This window comes from Coregonus clupeaformis, chromosome 13 (assembly GCF_020615455.1).
Source record: "Coregonus clupeaformis isolate EN_2021a chromosome 13, ASM2061545v1, whole genome shotgun sequence".
Lineage (NCBI taxonomy): Eukaryota > Metazoa > Chordata > Actinopteri > Salmoniformes > Salmonidae > Coregonus > Coregonus clupeaformis.
The window spans coordinates 16,792,338-16,814,217 of NC_059204.1; the positions used below are offsets into that span (position 1 = coordinate 16,792,338).

Below are 21,880 nucleotides of genomic sequence, written 5' to 3' on the forward strand. Positions count from 1 at the left end.
ACGTCCTGCACGGTGTTGGGCTGTAAGCACAACCCCCCACCTGTGGACGTCGGGCCCTCATACCACCCTCATGGAGTCTGTTTCTGACCGTTTGAGCAGACACATGCACATTTGTGGCCTGCTGGAGGTCATTTTGCAGGGCTCTGGCAGTGCTCCTCCTTGCACAAAGGCGGAGGTAGCGGTCCTGCTGCTGGGTTGTTTCCCTCCTACGGCCTCCTCCACGTCTCCTGATGTACTGGCCTGTCTCCTGGTAGCGCCTCCATGCTCTGGACACTACGCTGACAGACACAGCAAACCTTCTTGCCACAGCTCGCATTGATGTGCCATCCTGGATGAGCTGCACTACCTGAGCCACTTGTGTGGGTTGTAGACTCCGTCTCATGCTACCACTAGAGTGAAAGCACCGCCAGCATTCAAAAGTGACCAAAACATCAGCCAGGAAGCATAGGAACTGAGAAGTGGTCTGTGGTCACCACCTGCAAAACCAGTCCTTTATTGGGGGTGTCTTGCTAATTGCCTATAATTTCCACCTGTTGTCTATTCCATTTGCACAACAGCATGTGAAATGTATTGTCAATCAGTGTTTCTTCCTAAGTGGACAGTTTGATTTCACAGAAGTGTGATTGAGTTGGAGTTACATTGTGTTGTTTAAGTGTTCCCTTTATTTTTTTGAGCAGTGTATATATCGATGTCAGTTTACTGTGCTAATGTTTGTAGAGTAGGTCAAATTATTGCAACTTGGCTAGTTAAAGCTGTGTTTTGGAACGTGATGTATACAAACCCCTGTAGTCACATGTTTTAGTTAGTCTGGCCAGCTACCAGGCTAGCTTGACTGAATGTATTTTTAATTTTTTGCTAAGTCCGTTGAGTGAACGACGAGCCTTGCAAATTGTTTGGTTTGGTGTGGATTGGTGAGCAACTGCAGGAGCTAGCTAGCCAACACAATTTAGCTAGCTTGCAAGCATGTTTGCTAATATTTGCTAGCTTGCTAACAAGGTTACCTTGCCTGTTTTCAAATACAGTATCAGTTGCATTAGCAAGCTAACTAGCCATTGTCTAATTTAGCTAGCAGCTAATTCACTTTTTTCTCCTCCCCAGGAACTTGGCCTCTGTGCTCTTGACCAAGTTGTGCTGATTTATGGCCATGCCTCAGCTCTGTTAGAGATTGGTCAACCTGAGGTAAGAAACTTTGTGTGATCGCTAGCTACCAAGGAAGGCTACTATGCTTTTCAAGTGGTCCTTTGTAGCTCAGTTGGTAGAGCATGGCGCTTGTAACTCCAGGGTAGTGGGTTCAATTCCCGGGACCACCCATATTTAAAATGTATGCACGCATGACTGCAAGTCGCAAAGCGTCTGCTTAATGGCATATTATAAGTGTTTTGATATGGTCTCAACCACAATCAGGCTTTGTACTGTTTTTTTTTCTTCTTCTATTTAGGAACTTGCTGAAGCTCAAAGGGACTTTGACAAGATCAAAACCTTTGAAGAGAGGAAGTTTCAGTGTCTGGTTTTTTACGGCATTGGAAAGGTGTATCAGAAGGAGAACCGGTAGTTACAGATGGGATCATGTTTATAGAGCACTCTGAAATTATAGGTGCACGTCACAGGGTATACTTACAAATGTTTTTTTCCTCCCCCCCTGTAGATTTCCAATTGCTCTGGAACAGTTTTCTAATTCTATGCAAATGGTTAAGAAGAAGATAACACCTGGTAAACTGACTTGGCCCACCACAACAGCTATTGTTGAGGAGACTAAGCTGGACTATTTCAAGGTACGTTCTCATTTATGATCTTACTTGGGTTTTGGTTCAAATCAACTGTTGAAATGAGGCAGGAAATGTCATTGCTTGCTGTGGTTTTGATTTTGTTCTGTTTTTTATTTTAATTTTAACCCCAAACCAGGAGCTGCTAGAGGAATCCATAGAGATGTGCAAATTTCCACCTAAACCAGATGCCATTTGTCGGCATCAGAATTGCCATGGCCATTCCAAAATGGAAATCTACTTCACAGATCCAGATTTTAAGGTAAATGACAAATGTGATCAACCTAAGTTGCCTCCATGAAAGTCAGACCTAACATGTTCACTAAACACTCATACCTCCGTCTTTACTCATAGGGTTTCATTCGGGTGGTTTGCTGCCAAAGCTGCAAAGTGGAGTACCATATCAGCTGTTGGAAGAAGTTGAAAGTAACAGCATTCTCTGATAAGAATGAAAAGGTAACATCTATTTGCAACCTTCAAGTTCAAGTGCACACCAATTTTCTTTTACGTCACTCTTGCCGCTAGTATACTCATGTCTGTTTTTACCCACAGGATTTCCTGCAGGAAATTTGCTTTACTCCAGAATGTGGGGGTAGAATCTGTCATATTAAAATATATGGTTCAACAGGGCTTGTCAAATGTGAGGTAAGGAATTTCTCTAATGTTGGCATGTTATTATTAAAGCTACAATATGTAACTTTTTGGGCAATTCACATAGAACTGTGTGTTATAGATCTGTCATTTTCACTGAAAGCAAGTCTAAGAAGCGGTAGATATGTTCTATGTGCGCTATTTCTATGCTTCCCGCTAAGTTTAATTTTACTTTCGGTTTTGTACAACAGCTGAAAATACAATATTTTTGGTTATGGAAAATATATTTAACAGCGGTTTAGATGGTACAATGGTTCTCTACACTATACTTGCTTGTATTGTCACAAACTGAAATTAAGCAAACAATTAGAATTTTTGCAACCAGGAAATGGCGGATCGATTTCTGCATAGTGCATCTTTAAATGTCATCGCCATTTTATATCACATTAATGAGTCTATTATTCTGTGTCTTTAGTTTGTGTCTTTAGCATCTATTGAAAAACATAGAGGTACAGCAAAATTGAGAGTAAATCAGAAATGTTCAAGGTGAGTTGAACCAACATTTTTGTGCTGAAGTTTCTCTACATGTCCATACCCAATGCAATTTATCAAACTGCAGACTGAGCACATCAAAGATTTGTATGTCAAGCAAATCTTTAACCAAGGCAGTACTATTACTACCATCACAATTGTTTCTGTATCTTAATGTTTTTAATTTCATTTTGTTTGCCAGTCTCAAGAAGTTGAAATCCAAAGAGGATCGTAAGATCAGACGGAAGCAATGTAGGCAAGATGCTTCTCTGACTACGCAAGACAAGAATGATCAGATGCCTTTGGAGAACCGGGAGACCATTGTCGTAGAACAGAAGGGTACAGACATCTTACATTTATTATAGTCCACCAGATGTACATTCTCCTTTCCAAAGGAACCAGTTTCACTGACTTCACCCTTAAAGAATGTGAAGGTGTGACTACTAAATGCATGATGCAATCCACATCACTGTTACATTCCAAACTCTGTTCTGACCACATACCAGCTTCTCTGTCACAGTATCCTCAATTCCTAACTGTTTAACACCCTTCTCCAGCTTCATCCCCCACCTGGCTGTCTTACGGGGACCGTGTTCTGCTTCAGATCAGCGATAGCAAGGATCTGTTCAGGGACAAGAGCCACAACATCTCTGTGTTGATGAAGAACCTTAAGCCATGGATGGACATGGACCGGATCAAGGGAAGCGAACTGGGCATGTCGTATGCTGGGAGGCAGCCGGAGACGCTGGGGGATGTGGTGGAGCTCCTCCTGGAAAGGAAGAACCGGGTGTGGGCCCGCATCTTTATCCACAGCCTGAGCGGCTGCCTGGACACCAGCCCCAAGCTGCACGACTGGGCCCACCAACTGGACAGCTCAGGTCAGCACACATTACATTTTCTCCTGGTAATCAGGACTTCAACTTGTGTATTGAAGAGCAATGCTAACCTCCCAGCTGCATACTTGTGTACCCTCACAACTAGATTACTGGTTCTATTCAAGTACTCTGCAGCAACACAAATCGGCATGACTTTATGCTTTGTGCCATCTTGGCTAATTTCCCTTTTCCTCCCCTGATGTACTTCACAGGTCTGAATGCAGCTGGACTGTTCATTGACCGTTATGCAGACCACCTGGAGCAGCTGGACCTAGCTCCTTTGCTACATTTTGCCCCCCTGCAGGACATGCTCATAGAGAAGTTTGGGACCATGCCTGAGTTTTTTAGCCGTCTTGGTCTGACTGTAACGGAGTACCTAAAGCAGGCCCCTCCCCAGGAGATGAGGCTGTTTATCTGGACTTTGGAGGAGCACAGAGACCAGTACGCCTCCTGCCATGCTGCGTTGGATGACTATTTTGAAATAATGGGTAAGCGGTTGGACCCCCACGCACCCTCCTTAACAGGGGAAAAGTCCCCTTGAGGCTAAAATTGGAATATGTTGTGCTGCTGTTGTGCTTTGTTTCCAGTTGTCTTAACTTTACTGTTCTTTCAGATGGGCGTTGTTTAGTGATTAAAAAGACAGAGAATGAAAATACAATTGTAAGTATTGATTGTTGGATGCCACACTGAAGCAAACTTTTTGTCTGTTGGTGTTGCATTTGAACCAAGGCATATTGATTTTAACTTTGACCAATCATCAAACTTCACTCATTTTATTTCAGAAATACCCTATTAAGACTAAGAACAGAAATCGCAAAAAGAAGCAGAAGGAGCCAAAGGCGGTGAGCATTATGACTTAAACCTAAAGAAAGAGAGGCAATTGTGTGTCTTCTGGACATCAATCTAATTATTTTATTTTTCTCAGTCGGTTATTGTCCTGTCGGGAATGAGAGGTGGTACCTCAAGAGAGGATGAGGACGAGGATTTTTTAGAGGAGGACTCTTTGTAAGTTGTCTAATCAGTAGAACACAATCATCGTTAAATCTGTCCATTGACAACCCCCAGCTTGTTCTCACCAGGTCATAATTTATTTCGGCAGAATGTTTCTTGACCCCAGTGACCCATTCAGCGTTCCCAGTCATCTTCGTGATCAGGTGACAGAGTTTGAGGGACAGTACAACAATGGCAGCCGCAGTAGCCACTACAAGAGAATATTGGACAACAACCCTGACCTGACTAAGGAGAGTTTGTATGAGTAAGTTTGTACAAGTGTTTCTCCTTTGGGAATTGGACAACAGGGTCTTAGTCTGCTAAAAATGTGTGTGTGTTATAACTTTTATCATGACTCATGAGGACTCAAAGTCCAAGCAATTGACCTGAAGTATTGTGTTTTCATTGTATATTCAGATGTCATGCTGATCCATATTTGTCCTGTGTGTATGGCCTCTGGCTCCTCTAACCTGCATGTCTGCATCTTTCCTCCCAGCTACTTTGCCCAGATCCTGGAGGAATACGGTCCCCTGAAGGCCCAGGACCCCCTGCTGGTGGGCGAGCTGGACAACTTCCCTCCCGACGCCCAGCAAAAGATCCAGGAGGCCGGTGGCCTGAAGCCTTTCCTCCTCGAATCGCTGCGCTTCGTCATGACTGACAACCTCCTGGGCCTTATGAAACACGCCGTGTCACTGCAGGATGCCAACACTCACAGAATGGACAATCTGGACTTCATAGGGGATATCCCCAACAGACTCTCCCTAAACCCTTCTGCTATGGCGTTTCTCCCAAACTCCCAAGATTCTGGAACTAGGGATTATGATGAGCCTATTGCTATTATCCCTGTGTGGCCTAACCTGGCCATTGGAACTCCATTGGACAAGTCATATGATAACCATTATCCAAATAACCTTGAGGATCTTGACCTTTATATTAGAGATGTAGAGGAAAAGGGAGTCGAGGCACCTGGAAAGACTGCAGCAGAAGTACAGGTGGGGAATTGTCCTCATTCAATTTGAAAGTTTCTATGATCACAAGACCAAGTGGCTGCGTTTACACATGTAGCCCAATTCTGATCTTTTGTTCACTAATTGGTCAGAAGATCTGATGTGAAAAGATCTGTGACAGGTTAAAGACCAATTGGTGGAAAAAAATATCAGAATTGGGCTGCCAATGTAATGTCTCATGTTTGTTCTTTCTGTAGGTATCAACTTGTGTCGCCTTGAGTGAAGTGGCTGTTAACACAGAGCCTTTTGAAGGGAATAATGTGAGTTTTTTAAAATACCTACATTTAAGTCATTTAGCAGATGCTTTTATCCAGAGTGACCTACAGGAGCAATTAGGGTTAAGTGCCTTGTTCAAAAGCACATGGACAGATTTATCACCTAGTCTGCTCAGGGATTCAAACCAGAGACATTGGGTTACTCGCCCAACACTCTGATAAGCATATCGAAGCCTAAAGGCGTTAAAGTGCTTCAGTTCGGCTAGCGCCTAGCCGAATTCGGTTAGACCACACCGAACGAGTGTGCTCACATACTCCCTTAAAAGACCTTCATTTGAAAAAACAAGAAACAAAATCGGCAATAGTACTGTTTGTCCATTTTGACACACGCCGTAGCCAGTATACACTTCCTCAAAATCTCATTCATTTTGACGTTTTTGCCGAAGAGATCTTAGTCGCGCAATTTTACAGCTAACTAAGATGTTTGGTGCAGTATTTTTCGATAAAAATATACATGAAAACAAGTGGTCTCATTGAATCCCTACTGTTGACCAATCACCAAAGAAGGGGCGTAGACTTCGGCTCCAAACTTAATCTTGCCTCCAGAAAAAATAGTGTGCCCGAACAGCCGAGAGAACCCTCACTAAAGTCCAAAACAAACGTCACAAAATGTCATTATGTAAGCACAAACTCTACCAAACTGTTTCGGCTGGGAAGCATGTGGACGCCTTAAGGCTAATAAAAGCCTACCTAATAAGCCTCTGATTCAGAGGGGTTGGGTTAAGTGCGGAAGACACATTTCGGTTCAATGCGTTGTTGTGCAACTGACTAGGTATCCCCTTTCCCTTCCCTAATAAGCCTATACCTTTGCACCTAGTATAGTATTGTGCTCGATCAAATTGACCTTTTTAAATTATGCATGTTTCCACGTTCCAGGGAGACCTGTCCAAGAAAGAGAAGAGTAATGCAGAGTTTGAGCAGCAGATCCAGCAAATAAAGCAGGACTACGACTCTGTGAAGCAAAGACGCCTAAAGGAGATCTCTGCCCTAGAAGGAGAGCTAGAGGAAATCAACCGTTTAATACAGGTAGGGAGGAGTACTCTCATATATGGAGCGATTTCAGTGCCAGCAGAAATTGTATTTTAATTCTATCCTTTTTTTATTTGTATTAGGATATTGAATTTGAATTTCATATTTTTGAATGTTTAATGCACAAATTGAGTAATTGAATTAATAAATTGAACTTGTATTTCATGATTTGAAACTGAATTGAATGAATATTGCATTCAGTTTTTCAAAATTCAATTTAAATGTAATTGAATATTCAAGTTAAATATGTATATATTAATATGGTAGATATTGCATTCATTGTCTTGTGTATCAAGTTTACAAACTATAATTTCAAAGTTTCATATTCAACTTCTCAGATGCATTCAGATTTAGTTTAAGTTCTGTTCTCTAAATTCAGAACCAGAGACAACATCCTGGTACTTTGCCAGCCAGCAAAGGTAGAGGAGAACAGAGACTCAAATGCTCTCTGTGGTAAACAGACTTTTCTGAAGCCATTGTGGCATGTTTAATTTATTTTCTTCCTATGAATTTAGCTCTAGTGTTTGAACCGCTATGGCTGTAAGCTATCCTGAAAGCTAAGAGACTGGAGCATGGATGTGCTTTCTGTTCCCATCTATGATGATCACAGGCTGCGTTAGAAGGGAGTTCTAATTTAAGATAATAAATTAAATGTTCCTCTTCCACAGAATGCATATGTGTGTTTTGAGGCAGAAGTCCTCAGTTTGAGTCTCCATATGTGCTGAATCAATTGTGGTACTCGTTAAGCAAGCAGCGTGTCGTCCTTTACATGAACTTCCTGAACATACCTCTATAGGCTTTAGCTAAGTGGGCTAACAGTCTTGTACATGCAGGAGACCTGGTTTGAACCCAGTTAATCACAAGAGCAAGATTAAATAGGGAGTGGTATGGTGTTTAAATCTCCCGAGTGGCGCAGTGGTCTAAGGCACTGCATCGCAGTGCTAGCTGTGCCACTAGAGATCCTGGTTCGAATCCAGGCTCTGCTGTAGCCGGCCGCAACCGGGAGACCAATGGGGCGGCGCACAATTGGCCCAGCGTCGTCCAGGGTAGGGGAGGGAATGGCCGGCAGGGAGGTAGCTCAGTTGGTAGAGCATGGCGTTTGCAACGCCAGGGTTGTGGGTTCGATTCCCATGGGGTATGAAAATTAAAAAGAATAATGTATGCACTAACTGTAAGTCGCTCTGGATAAGAGCGTCTGCTAAATGACGTAAATGTAAATGTAAAATGTTTATTTTCAAACAACCATACAGAAACAAAAGACAGATGCACACAAATTTCAACAAACATCAATGTTTGCTCAGACCCACATGTTCCCACCGCAGCCATACATATCACGTATGTCTCATAACCACACTCTCCTTCATCGCCTGGAACTTTACAGTGCTTGTAGCACTCTATGCCATATGGTGTCAAATTGCACTGTTCTATTTTTCTCTGTAGCCCACACCTTTTAAATATTTAAATAATAAATTTGATTCATCTACTGTCGTAGTGATGGAGTATCATTTGTTTTCCATTTTTGATATAAATGTTTTTTCAAAGTAATTGACGAGAAAAGTATGGTCCATTGGGTATTTCACCGCACCCTCATATGCCATTTCTTGAAATATGCAGATAGACGGATTGAAAGTAAACTTGCATTGTATTTAAACTATATTCTTATGGGGGCAAAAACATTTTTTACACTCCCTTATAACGCAGCCTGTGATCATCAGAGGGGATCAGACAGCATGTCCATGCTCCAGAGAGTCTTAGCTTTCAGGAATGATGTCACAATAGATCATAGCCAAAACGGTTCAAATGCTAGAGCCAAATTCATTGGAAGAAAATACATTTAACATGCCACATTGGCTTCAGAAACCACCAGAAGTTTCTATTTACCACAGTGAGCATTTGATGCTATCTGTTCTCCTCTACCTTTCCTGGCTGGCAAAGTACCAAGATGTTGTCTCTTGGTTTTGAATCTGAATTTAGAGAACTGAATTTGAAAACGAAATCTGAATGCATCTGAGAAGTTGAATATACACTACATGACCAAGTATGTGGACACCTGCTTGTCCAACATCTCATTCCTTTGCTGCTATAACAGCCTCCTCTCTTTTGGGAAGGCTGTCCACTAGATGTTGAAAAGATAAAATGGCCACCCGGACTATTTACATTGATCCCCCCGCTGCTACTCGCTGTTTATTATCTATGCATAGTCACTTTACCCCTACCTACATGTACAAATTTACCTCGACCAACTGGTACCCCCTGTATATAGCCTCATTATTGTTTTATTTTTTACTTTAGTTTATTTAGTAAATATTTTCCTAACTCTATTTCTTGAACTGCATTGTTGGTTAAGGGCTTGTAAGTAAGCATTTCACGGTAAGGTCTACACCTGTTGTATTCGGCGCATGTGACAAATACATTTACATTTTAGTCATTTAGCAGACGCTCTTATCCAGAGCGACTTACAGTTAGTGAGTGTATACAAACAAATGTTTCATACTGGTCCCCCGTGGGAATCGAACCCACAACCCTGGCGTTGCAAACGCCATGCTCTACCAACTGAGCTACATCCCTCCCGGCCATTCCATCCCCTACCCTGGATGACGCTGGGCCAATTGTGCGCCGCCCCATGGGTCTCCCGGTCGCGGCCGGCTACGACAGAGCCTGGATTCGAACCAGGATCTCTAGTAGCACAGCTAACACTGCGATGCAGTGCCTTAGACCATAATTGTATTTGCTTCCATTCAGCCACGAGCATTAGTGAGGTCGAGCACTGATGTTGGGCGATTAGGCCTGGCTCGCAGTCAGTGTTCTAATTCATCCCAAAGGTGTTCGGTGGGGTTGAGGTCAGGGCTCTGTGCAGCCAGTCAAGATCTTCCACACCGATCTCGACAAACTATTTCTGTATGGACCTCGCTTTGTGTACGGGGGCATTGTCATGCTGAAACAGGAAAGGGCCTTCCCCAAACTGTTGCCACAAAGTTGGAAGCACAGAATCATCTAGAATGTAATTGTATGCTGTAGCGTTAAGATTTCCCTTCACTGGAACTAAGGGGCCTAGCCCAAAAACAGCCCCAGACCATTATTCCTCCTCCACCATACTTTACAGTTGGCACTATGCATTGGGGCAGGTAGCATTCTCCTGGCATCCGCCTGCACCCAGATTCGTCCTTCGGACTGCCAGATGGTGAAGCATGATTCATCACTCCAGAGAACACGTTTCTACTGCTCCATAGTCCAATGGCGGCGAGATTTACACCACTCCAGCCGACGCTTGATATTGCGCATAGTGATCTTAGGCTTGTGCGCAGCTGCTCTGCCATGGAAACCCATTTCATGACGCTCCCGACGAACAGTTATTGTGCTGATGTTCCAGAGACTGTTTGGAACTCTGTAGTGAGTGTTGCAACTAGGGCTGTGGCGGTCACGAAATTTCGTCATCCGTTGATTGTCAAGCAAATAACTGTAGGTCTCATAGTAATTGACCATTAATTAACAAACACATTTAGCATATCCTGGCTTCCACACACAGCCTACAAGCCACTGATGCAGACCTTTTGGAACATCTACATTTGATCAAGTCTAATAAATAATGTAATATAGCCTACACCTTCACAATAAATCCATTATTTACGGTGAGGGAAAAAAGTATTTGATCCCCTGCTGATTTTGTATGTTTGCCCACTGACAAAGACATGATCAGTCTATAATTTTAATGGTAGGTTTATTTGAACAGTGAGAGACCGAATAACAACAATCCAGAAAAACGCATGTCAAAAATGTTATAAATTGATTTGCATTTTAATTAGGGAAATAAGTATTTGACCCCCTCTGCAAAACATGACTTAGTACTTGGTGGCAAAACCCTTGTTGGCAATCACAGAGGTCAGATGTTTCCTGTAGTTGGCCACCAGGTTTGCACACATCTCAGGAGGGATTTGTTCCACTCCTCTTTGCAGATCTTTCCAAGTCATTAAGGTTTCGAGGCTGACGTTTGGCAACTCGAACCTTCAGCTCCCTCCACAGATTTTCTATGGGATTAAGGTCTGGAGACTGGCTAGGCCACTCCAGGACCTTAATGTGCTTCTTCTTGAGCCACTCCTTTGTTGCCTTGGCCGTGTGTTTTGGGTCATTGTCATGCTGGAATACCCATCCACGACCCATTTTCAATGCCCTGGCTGAGGGAAGGAGGTTCTCACCCAAGATTTGATGGTACATGGCCCCATCCATCGTCCCTTTGATGCGGTGAAGTTGTCCAGCATTCCTCCTCCTCCAAACACAGCGAGTTGAGTTGATGCCAAAGTGCTCGATTTTGGTCTCATCTGACCACAGCACTTTCACCCAGTTCTCCTCTGAATCATTCAGATGTTAATTGGCAAACTTCAGACGGCCCTGTATATGTGCTTTCTTGAGCAGGGGGACTTTGCGGGCGCTGCAGGATTTCAGTCCTTCACTGTGTAGTGTGTTACCAATTGTTTTCTTGGTGACTATGGTCCCAGCTGCCTTGAGATCATTGACAAGATCCTCCTGTGTAGTTCTGGGCTGATTCCTCACCGTTCTCATGATCATTGCAACTCCACGAGGTGAGATCTTGCATGGAGCCCCAGGCCGAGGGAGATTGACAGTTCTTTTGTTTTTCTTCCATTTGCGAATAATCGCACCAACTGTTGTCACCTTCTCACCAAGCTGCTTGGCGATGGTCTTGTAGCCCATTCCAGCCTTGTGTAGGTCTACAATCTTGTCCCTGACATCCTTGGAGAACTCTGATTGATTGATTGCTTCTGTGGACAGGTGTCTTTTTATACAGGTAACAAGCTGAGATTAGGAGCACTCCCTTTAAGAGTGTGCTCCTAATCTCAGTTTGTTACCTGTATAAAAGACACATGGGAGCCAGACTGATCATTTCTTTGTCAGTGGGCAAACGTACAAAATAAGCAGGGGATCAAATACTTTTTTCCCTCACTGTATTTTAGACCGGTCTAAATAATCGTGACAAATGTATATTTCAGAAGAACAGAATAGCATACTCTTGAGTTGTCCTGATATGGCTATGCTAAATGGCTGTGGGCTACACAAGTTCATTTAGCAGACAAGATTTGCTTAGAATTCCGTGGCAATATTTTATAGTATGAAGAATACAATTGAACAAAGCTCCAAACAATTTGAGGGGAATGCGCACTTGCGGCTGTTCTATGTTGAGCGTTTAACAAAGAAATAGGTATTCCTATATGCTTAATTTAGAGTTGTTAATGTAACTTTAGTTGTACAAACGTTGGGCAATATGTTTCGATTTTTTATACATTGTAAGGCTGCATGATGTGACTAATGATTTGAAAAAAGTTGCTTGAAAGGCATGAGCTCTGCTTAGTTTTTTGTGCAGGCTGTACACACTACATCAGTGACTCATTCACAATTTGACAAGCACTTGATAATGCCTAGAATTTCACGGCGGCATCCCCTTTGTGTGGCCTTAACGCACCCTAAAAAAATCTATGCCGTTTGCGGCCAGTGGCTGTTGTACCCTTCTCTCTAAGTGCTGCGCGCTACATCATGTGATCGGGTCATTCTCACAAGCTACAAGTGACGACAGACACACCTGGGACGCAACTGCGCACGTCCTTTTCCAATTCCGAGGGGCATATTGAAGATATTTGAAGAACTGTCCACATTTACTTTTCATCAGCCAACAAGATGAGTAGGCCAAACAAACAGCAAAAGCACTAGCCTATGTCAATCTACTATGCCCCATAGTACAAAGGTCGACATATTCTGTGCGAGAAATAAATATTCCAAACATAGTCTGGGACAGTTGTGGGATGCGACAGATCCCAAATTAATACAACCACTAGCATCAAAAAAAATGTTTTACGCAATGTGGCTGACGCAACAGATCAGAACATTTTAGCTTAAAATGTTGATAAACTATTAGGCTATTTCTTCACATTATAAGCGCAGCAATGCTCGCATGGCAGTAGGCTATAAGCGCGAATATTCCATTAGCGGAAAACACCATTTATCAAAAGTGACCGCGAATGCAATTATGCATGTAATGCTTTTATTATAAAGGTGCATTTTTATGGTGAAGATTTTATTTATGTATTTCACCTTTATTTAACCAGGTAAGCCAGTTGAGAACAAGTTCTCATTTACAACTGCGACCTGGCCAAGATAAAGCAAAGCAGTGCGATTTAAAAACAACAGAGTTACATATGGGGTAAAACAAAACAAAGTCAAAAATACAACAGAAAATATATATATACAGTGTGTGCAAATGTAGCAAGTTATGGAGGTAAGGCAATAAATAGGCTATAGTGCAAAATAATTGCAATTAGTATTAACACTGGAATGATAGATGTGCAAGAGATGATGTGCAAATAGAGATACTGGGGTGCAAATGAGCAAAATAAATAACAATATGGGGATGAGGTAGTTGGGTGGGCTAATTTCAGATGGGCTGTGTACAGGTGCAGTGATCGGTAAGGTGCTCTGACAACTGATGCTTAAAGTTAGTGAGGGAGATGAGAGTCTCCAGCTTCAGAGATTTTTGCAGTTCGTTCCAGTCACTGGCAGCAGAGAACTGGAAGGAATGGCAGCCAAAGGAGGTGTTGGCTTTGGGGATGACCAGTGAGATATACCTGGTGGAGCGCAAACTACGGATGGGTGTTGCTATGGTGACCAATGAGCGAAGATAAGGCGGGGATTTGCCTAGCAGTGATTTATAGATGGCCTGGAGCCAGTGGGTTTGGCGACGAGAATGTAGTGAGGACCAGCCAACAAGAGCGTACAGGTCACAGTGGTGGGTAGTATATGGGGCTTTGGTGACAGACTACATCCAATTTGCTGAGTAGAGTGTTGGAGGCTATTTTGTAAATGACATTGCCGAAGTCAAGGATCGGTAGGATAGTCAGTTTTACGAGGGCATGTTTGGAAGCATGAGTGAAGGAGGCTTTGTTGCGAAATAGGAAGCCGATTCTAAATTTAACTTTGGATTGGAGATTCTTAATGTGAGTCTGGAAGGAGAGTTTAGTCTAACCAGACACCTAGGTATTTGTAGTTGTCCACATACTCCAGGTCAGACCTGTCGAGAGTAGTGATTCTAGTCGGGTGGGCGGGTGCCAGCAGCGTTCGATTGAAGAGCATGCATTTAGTTTTACGAGTGTTTTAAGAGCAGTTGGAGGCTACTGAAGGAGTGTTGAATGGCATTGAAGCTCGTTTGGAGGTTTGTTAACACAGTGTCCAATGAAGGGCCAGATGTATACAAAATGGTGTCGTCTGCGTAGAGGTGGATCTGAGAGTCACCAGCAGCAAGAGCGACATCATTGATATACACGGAGAAAGGAGTCGGCCCAAGAATTGAACCCTGTGGCACCCCCATAGACTGTCATAGGTCCAGACAACAGGCCCTCCGATTTGACACATTGAACTATATCTGAGAAGTAGTTGGTGAAACAGGCGAGGCAGTCATTTGAGAAACCAAGGCTATTTAGTCTGCCAATAAGAATGCGGTGTCAGTGAGTTTGTATCAACTAAAGTGGCCAAATAACTTCATAAAATTAAGCACATTAATCCGCTTTACAAAGAGGTGTAGAGCCTAACTGGCATACATAAGCAGCACGTGAATTTCAAGTTTGAGGAAGATAATCTTCCTCTTAGATACTCCAAGATAGCGTAGCAGTGCGGTCGTGTTCTCTTGTGTGTCCATGTAAATAGCCTGTTTTTTGTATTTTACGTATATATTTCCCTATCACACTTTTCATCCTTCTACTAAATATACTTTCCTGCAACCCGCCTCACTCAATGCAGAATGGATTCTATTATTTACTCACCTTTATCTAGAATCTCCAGTTGAAACTAGCCAGCCAGCTAACTAGCTACTTGCTATTAGCCGCCGTTTAGCGGTTTTCACCCAGAACATCGGATTTTCTGCCGGAATAACTGAATCACTGGACCATAACACCGGATCTAGCTAGCCGCAACCGAATGGATGTCGAATGGATGTTGCTGTAGGCTAATCACCACTGCCCCCGTAACACCAGTTAGCCTTGAGCCTTGAGCTAGCCCCGGCTATCTACCTCTCTGTCTACCGGACGGGAGTAGCCAGCTAACCAGCTAACTAGCTACTTGCTATTAGCCACCGTTAGCGGCTTTTCTCCATTGTCCGTGGCCTGCACTACCTACCAGCCAGCTCTAGCCTGGACTATTATCGGCCAGTCTGCACTGTCTGCACAGCGAGTTATCGACCCAGAACCTATCAGATTTTCATCCGGAATCACTGAATCACTGGATAATCGCAACTAGCTAGCTGCAACCAAATGAACGTTGTTGTTGGCTAATCAGCCTTGAGCTAGCCTTGAGTCAGGCACATCTCCCGGCTATCTACCGCTCTGTCAACCGGACGGGACCTCCTAGAGTCGACACGGAGCCCTGCCGATCCATCACGACTGGTCTGCCGACGTAATCGTCTGTGGTTTCAACAGGCTTCCCGTTGCGACGACCACGAAGATCCATCTGCTAGCCCCGGCCCGCTAGCACACACAAACTACAACCGTGCTTCCTGCTCGCTGTGCTGAAGCACCAATTTGAACTGCTCTCGGACTCACATATTGCTGTTCACTGGACCTTATGATCACCCAGCTGCACAGCTGATGCCTGCTGGACTGTTCCTTTACACGGTACCCTGTCCTGTTTATTCTGTTTGGCCTCAGCCCAAACTTTATCGCCATTACCAGTTGTTGTCTTAGCTCTCTCTAATAACACCTGTGATTGCGTTATGCCTCTCTCCCATGTCAATATGCCTAGCCTATTGCTGTATGGGTTAGTTCTTATTGTACTATTTCACTGTAGAACCCCAAGTCCCTCTCAAACTGCCTCAAATAGTTCCTTTGTTCCACCCCCCATACACGCCGAGACCGGCTCAAATCGGTGCCTCCAGTGATGCTATCTCTTTCATTGTTACCCAACGCTTAGGTTTACCTCCACTGTACTCATATCCTTCCATATCCTTGTCTGTACATAATGCCCTGAATCTTTTCTACAACACCCGGAAATCTGCCCCCTTTATTCTCTGTACCCAACGCACTAGAAGACCAGTTCTCAAAGCCTTTAGCCGTATCCTTTTTCTAGTCCTCCTCTGTTCCTCTGGTGATGTAGAGGCTAACCCAGGCCCTGCAGCCTCCAGTATCACTCCTACTCCCCAGGAGCTATCATTTGTTGACTTCTGTAACCGTAAAAGCCTTGGTTTTCTGCACGTTAATATCAGAAGCCTCCTTCCTAGGTTTGAGTTATTCACTGAGTTAGCACATTCCGCCAACCCTGATGTTCTAGCAGTGTCTGAATCCTGGCTTAGGAAGGCCACCAAAAATTCTGAAATTTCCATCCCCAACTACAACATTTTCTGCCTAGATAGAACTGCCAAAGGGGGTGGAGTTGCAATCTACTGTAGAGAGAGCCTGCAGAGCTCTATCATACTATCCAGGTCTGTGCCCAAACAGTTTGAGCTCCTACTTCTAAAAATCCACCTTTCCAGAAATAAGTCTCTCACTGTTGCCGCTTGCTACAGACTCCCCTCAGCCCCCAGCTGTGCCCTGGACACCATATGTGAATTGATTGCCCCCCATTTATCCTCAGAGTTCGTACTGCTTGGTGACCTAAATTGGGATATGCTTAACACCCCGGCCATCCTACAATCCAAACTAGATGCCCTCAATCTCACACAAATGATCAAGGAACCTACCAGGTACAACCCTAAATCCGTAAACATGGGTACCCTCATAGATATCATCCTGACTAACTTACCCTCTAAATACACCTCCGCTGTCTTCAACCAGGATCTCAGCGATCACTGCCTTATTGCCTGCGTCCATAACGGGTCCGCGGTCAAACGACCACCCCTCATCACTGTCAAACGCTCCCTAAAACACTTTTTAGCGAGCAGGCCTTCCTAATTGACCTGGCCCAGGTATCCTGGATGGATATAGATCTCATTCCGTCAGTAGAGGATGCCTGGTTGTTCTTTAAAAGTAATTTCCTCTCAATCTTAAATAAACATGCCCCATTCAAAAAATACAGAACTAAGAACAGATATAGCCCCTGGTTCTCCTCAGACTTGACTGCCCTTGACCAGCACAAAAACATCCTGTGGCGTACTACATTAGCATCAAATAGCCCCCGCGATATGCAACTTTTCAGGGAAGTTAGGAACCAATATACACAAGCAGTTAGGAAAGCAAAGGCTAACTTTTTCAAACAGAAATGTGCATCCTGTAGCACTAACTCCAAATAGTTTTGGGACACTGTAAAGTCCATGGAGAATAAGAGCACTTCCTCCCAGCTGCCCACTGCACTGAGGCTAGGAAACACTATCACCACCAATAAATCTACAATAATCGAGAATTTCAACAAGCATTTTGCTACGGCTGGCCATGCTTTCCACCTGGCTACCACTACCCCGGCCACCAGCTCTGCACCCTCCGCTGCAACTTGTCCATGTCCCCCCCGCTTCTCCTTCACACAAATTCAGACAGCTGATGTTCTGAAAGAGCTGCAAAATCTGGACCCCTACAAATCATCTGGGCTAGACAATCTGGACCCTTTCTTTCTAAAACTAGCCGCCGAAATTGTCGCAACCCCTAGTACTAGCCTGTTTCAACCTCTCTTTCGTAACGTCTGAGATCCCCAGAGATTGGAAAGCTGCCGCGGTCATCCCCCTCTTCAAAGGGGGTGACACTCTAGATCCAAACTGTTACAGACCTATATCCATCCTGCCCTGCCTTTCAAACGTTTTTGAAAGCCAAGTTAACAAACAGATCACCGACCATTTCGAATCCCACCGTACCTTCTCCGCTATGCAATCCGGTTTCCGAGCTGGTCATGGGTGCACCTCAGCCACGCTCAAGGTCCTAAACGATATTATAACCGCGATCGATAATAGACAGTACTGTGCAGCCGTCTTCATCGACCTGGCCAAGGCTTTCGACTCTGTCAACCACCGCATTCTTATTGGCAGACTAAATAGCCTTGGTTTCTCAAATGACTGCCTCGCCTGTTTCACCAACTACTTCTCAGATAGAGTTCAATGTGTCAAATCGGAGGGCCTGTTGTCTGGACCTATGGGGGTGCCACAGGGTTCAATTCTTGTTTGTTTTTTCATGCTATCCAGGAGGCTATACTCCTGTTGTAAAGATAACCAATGTGCTTAATATTAGGAAAGTTGAGAAATAAATATAGTAGGCCTAGCCTATTGAAAGCTGACCCTCCTCTTGTAGTAGAGCCCATCACTCTGTTTTCTCACACAATTGTATAGGCTCTTGAAATGTTGCACAACATGAGCTCATGGGCTCTCATGTGTTTTGATTTAGATTACATTTGCATTGATGTCAGTGATTTATAGGAACAATAGAGTGCTGAGTACCAGGAAGTTAGCAAGTTTGGTAGGCTACTAATGACCATCAGCAGCATCAGAGCTTGGAGAAGCCTAATTACCATGACTAAACGGTCATGTGGAATTTGACTGCCTTCATGACTCATGAACCCCCGGTGTGGCGGTAATATGGTCATGCAACAGCCTTAGTAGCAACCGAGGACAGACGATTTTTACATGCTTCAGCACTCAACGGTCCTGTTCTGTGAGCTTGTGTGGCCTACCACTTTGCAGCTGAGCCGTTGTTGTTCCTAGACCTTTCCACTTCACAATAACAGCACTTACAGTTGACCAGGGCAGAAATTTGACGAACTGACTTGTTGGAAAGGTGGCATCCTATGACGATGCCACGTTGAAAGTCACTGAGCTCTTCAGTAAGGCCATTCTACTGCCAATGTTTGTCTATGGAGATTGCATGGCTGTGTGCTCAAATTTTATACGCCTGTCAGCAACGGGTGTGTCTGAAATGATGACTCCACTAATTTGAAGGGGTGTCCACATACTTTTGTATACATAGTGTATATGAAACTTTGATCGTTTGGAAACTTGATACAAAATGAATGCAATATCTACCATATTGAAACTGAATAAATAAATAAATATTTAACTTGAATATTCAATGACATTTGAAAACTGAATGCAATATTCTTTAAAGTCAGTTTCAAATCATGAAATACAAATTCAATTTATGAATTCAATGATTCAATTTTGTATTTCAAATAAAACAATATTACATTTAAATTCAATATCCTAATAGAAATTCAAAATTGTGGAATTCAAGTACAATTTCTGCTGGCACTGAAATCTCTCCATACCCATACTGGTGTCTGGAAGGTTCCAGGGCTAAGTTTCCCTAAGTACAGATCTAGGATCAGCTCCCCCAATCCTAACCTTAACCATTAGTGGGGAAATGCAAAACTGACCCAAGATCAGTGTCTATGGGCAACACTTCACCCTACTTCTGTCTGGAAGAGGGCTGTTGAAACAATGTGCTGTTTTAGTGTGGGCAGATGTGCTCCTCCATGATGCTTTGCCTGGCGACTGATGGTGTGTTTTGTGTTCCAGGTCACCCATATAGAGCTGGGCCTGTTCCAGCAGAAGCTGGAGGAGGAGGTGAAGAAGGACCAACAGGAGAAGAAAGAGAACCAGGAGACCGTGAAGGCCTTAAAGACTGAGATAAAGGAGCTGGCGGAGTCACAGGAGAGGTATGGCCGAGGCAGTCTACCCCTGCCCTGTGGATATCCAAATGGGCAACATGGGTGAACCATGGGTGAACATCAAAGGGACCTGTAACATGATCAAACTTTGATTTTCGTTTTTTGTTAATTTTGTTTTCCATCCACAGCATTTCTAAGAGCATCCGTGAGAGGAACAAGGACTATGAGACACACCTGAATAATGTCCTGGAACTGAGGTAAGTTATTACATGTTTCTAAACACACGGCAGTGGTTTGACATGCGTCCTAATGAGTGGCATTTAGGTTAACATGTCTCCAACTCTTCTGAGTGTTGTGCTGCTGGTGTGCTAAATGTGCAGTGATTCTTTCCCACAGTAACCAATCAGCTGCTGAGAAGATGAGCCTGGAGGATGAGATCAAGAGGTACAGAGACCTATGTGCTAAGGCAACCAGGAGGTCTCAGGGAGCAGAGGTATGTCTGTGTGTGGGTTGAATGTGGAGATACCTGCATGTTCCTCAATTCTTATGCAGAGGTGTCCATTTGCGTGGGAAGTAAGATTAAGTTTCTCATACCATTAGAGCTGGAACCTTCTTTCCTAACCGATTTACTTAATTTTCCCTAGCTGTCTATATTAGAGAACCGGCGTGGCATTGACCTGCGCTGCCTCTACAGGTCTCTGTCTGAAGCCAGGGCCATCCTTGCCAAGCTCAAGGAAGTGGCACTCAGGTAGGTGTTGGTTACATTAACCACAGGCTAGACTGAGGCCCTGTACACACAGTTGTATGTTGTCTCCAGAACCAGTTTAACAGTTCCTTAGCGCTACACTGACTTCAGTAGAGACGAAGGGCCTGTTGTTGGTTCAAGGTCCGTTTCACAGCCTCCCCCCCTGCCCCCCCAACAGATTCCCTTCCCAAATTCTGCAGTCAGCCACATATGCCTGGGGAGCATGTGTTCAAGAAGCGGAAGAGAAAGTCTGTGCAACTGAGGTAAATAATTTAAATAAAAAAAACTAACACACAGATTCAACTATTACAATACACCTTGGAATATAAATTGGAAAGGATTATGTGAGTGCTGGTCCAGGTGTGTGTGACAGCTTTGTTGTCCTCCACAGGTGCAGTACCAGGATCATATGGAGCAGGTGAAGAGGGGGACCAGGCTGTGTACTCTGCCCCCAGTGGCTGTCCCCAGCCCCCCGCGGCCCCCACCTGTACCAGTAAGATGCAGCACAACTGGGCCTACTTTAAGTTTAGCAAAGGTTTACATTTGCTGATGTCTTTATTTTGTTGTCCATTCTGACAAAAACAGCATGTTAGTTATCTCTATTATGTCTTGGGGTTTAGTAAAAGTCTGAATTGTAAGAGCTATTTTGACTATAAATGCCTAGCGACTTGCTTTGAAACAGTCTTTGGCTATTCTCAGCCTATACCTTGAAGCAGTTTGTCAGATGAGTGAGGCCTGTGTGTGGTGTGACCCCCTCTGTTTCTCCCAGATCCACTCAGTCCCAGAGGTAGACCCAACCCCGTCTCTGGTCCCCCTCCCCCTCTGTCTCCCATACCCCGGCCTCCCCCCTGTCGCCTACCCAGTCCTCTCCTCTGTCCCCGCCATCGGCCTGGGCGTTCCCCTAGTGGCGCCAGGCTTGAGATACAGCGCAGGCTTCACACTGCAGACAGGACAGGTGCTGGGGCTCCGCTTCCCCATCAGAGGGCCCCTGGGGCCAGAGCAGGTAGCTAGGAACAGCGCAAACATTCAGTGTCTATACTGAACAAAAATATAAATGCAACATGCAAATATTTTACTGAGTTATAGTTCATATGAGGAAATCAGTCAATTTAAATAAATAAATTAGGCCCTAATCTATGGATTTCACATGACTAGGAATACAGATATGCATCTGTTGGTCAAAGAAACCTTACAAAAAATGGGCCTCACAATGGGCCTCAGGATCTCGTCACAGTATTAATGTGCATTCAAATTGCCATCGATAAAATGCAATTGTGTTCATTGTCCGTAGCTTATGCCTGCCCATACCATAATCCCACCGCCACCATGGGGCACTCTGTTCACAACGCTGACATCAGCAAACCGCTTGCCCACACAACGCCATACATGTGGTCTGAGTTTGTGAGGCCGGTTAGACGTACTGCCAAATTCTCTAAAACAACAGAGGCCGCTTATAGTAGAGAAATTAACATTACATTATCTGGCAACAGCTCTGGTGGACATT

General features: G+C 44.1%; 1 protein-coding gene across 6 annotated transcripts in view; it reads left to right on the forward strand.

Annotated features, from left to right (window-relative positions):
• Positions 1 to 21,880, forward strand: part of LOC121579355 (E3 ubiquitin-protein ligase TTC3) — a 55,588-nt gene that overhangs the window by 22,413 nt on the left and 11,295 nt on the right. For 3 of the 6 annotated variants that reach the window (XM_045224264.1, XM_045224265.1, XM_045224266.1), the window contains exons 19-42: positions 1,099 to 1,179; positions 1,439 to 1,548; positions 1,646 to 1,772; positions 1,903 to 2,025; positions 2,118 to 2,219; positions 2,316 to 2,408; positions 2,830 to 2,900; positions 3,088 to 3,224; positions 3,443 to 3,763; positions 3,973 to 4,248; positions 4,374 to 4,420; positions 4,543 to 4,602; positions 4,686 to 4,765; positions 4,860 to 5,015; positions 5,247 to 5,742; positions 5,955 to 6,017; positions 6,909 to 7,058; positions 19,540 to 19,679; positions 19,820 to 19,888; positions 20,028 to 20,124; positions 20,276 to 20,379; positions 20,555 to 20,639; positions 20,768 to 20,911; positions 21,146 to 21,379. In XM_045224264.1, coding sequence (XP_045080199.1) covers positions 1,099 to 1,179; positions 1,439 to 1,548; positions 1,646 to 1,772; positions 1,903 to 2,025; positions 2,118 to 2,219; positions 2,316 to 2,408; positions 2,830 to 2,900; positions 3,088 to 3,224; positions 3,443 to 3,763; positions 3,973 to 4,248; positions 4,374 to 4,420; positions 4,543 to 4,602; positions 4,686 to 4,765; positions 4,860 to 5,015; positions 5,247 to 5,742; positions 5,955 to 6,017; positions 6,909 to 7,058; positions 19,540 to 19,679; positions 19,820 to 19,888; positions 20,028 to 20,124; positions 20,276 to 20,379; positions 20,555 to 20,639; positions 20,768 to 20,911; positions 21,146 to 21,379 — 3,366 coding nt within the window. The remainder of the gene's footprint in view (positions 1 to 1,098; positions 1,180 to 1,438; positions 1,549 to 1,645; positions 1,773 to 1,902; positions 2,026 to 2,117; positions 2,220 to 2,315; positions 2,409 to 2,829; positions 2,901 to 3,087; positions 3,225 to 3,442; positions 3,764 to 3,972; positions 4,249 to 4,373; positions 4,421 to 4,542; positions 4,603 to 4,685; positions 4,766 to 4,859; positions 5,016 to 5,246; positions 5,743 to 5,954; positions 6,018 to 6,908; positions 7,059 to 19,539; positions 19,680 to 19,819; positions 19,889 to 20,027; positions 20,125 to 20,275; positions 20,380 to 20,554; positions 20,640 to 20,767; positions 20,912 to 21,145; positions 21,380 to 21,880) is intronic. The other 3 variants (XM_045224267.1, XM_045224268.1, XM_045224269.1) reach the window with 3 other exon arrangements.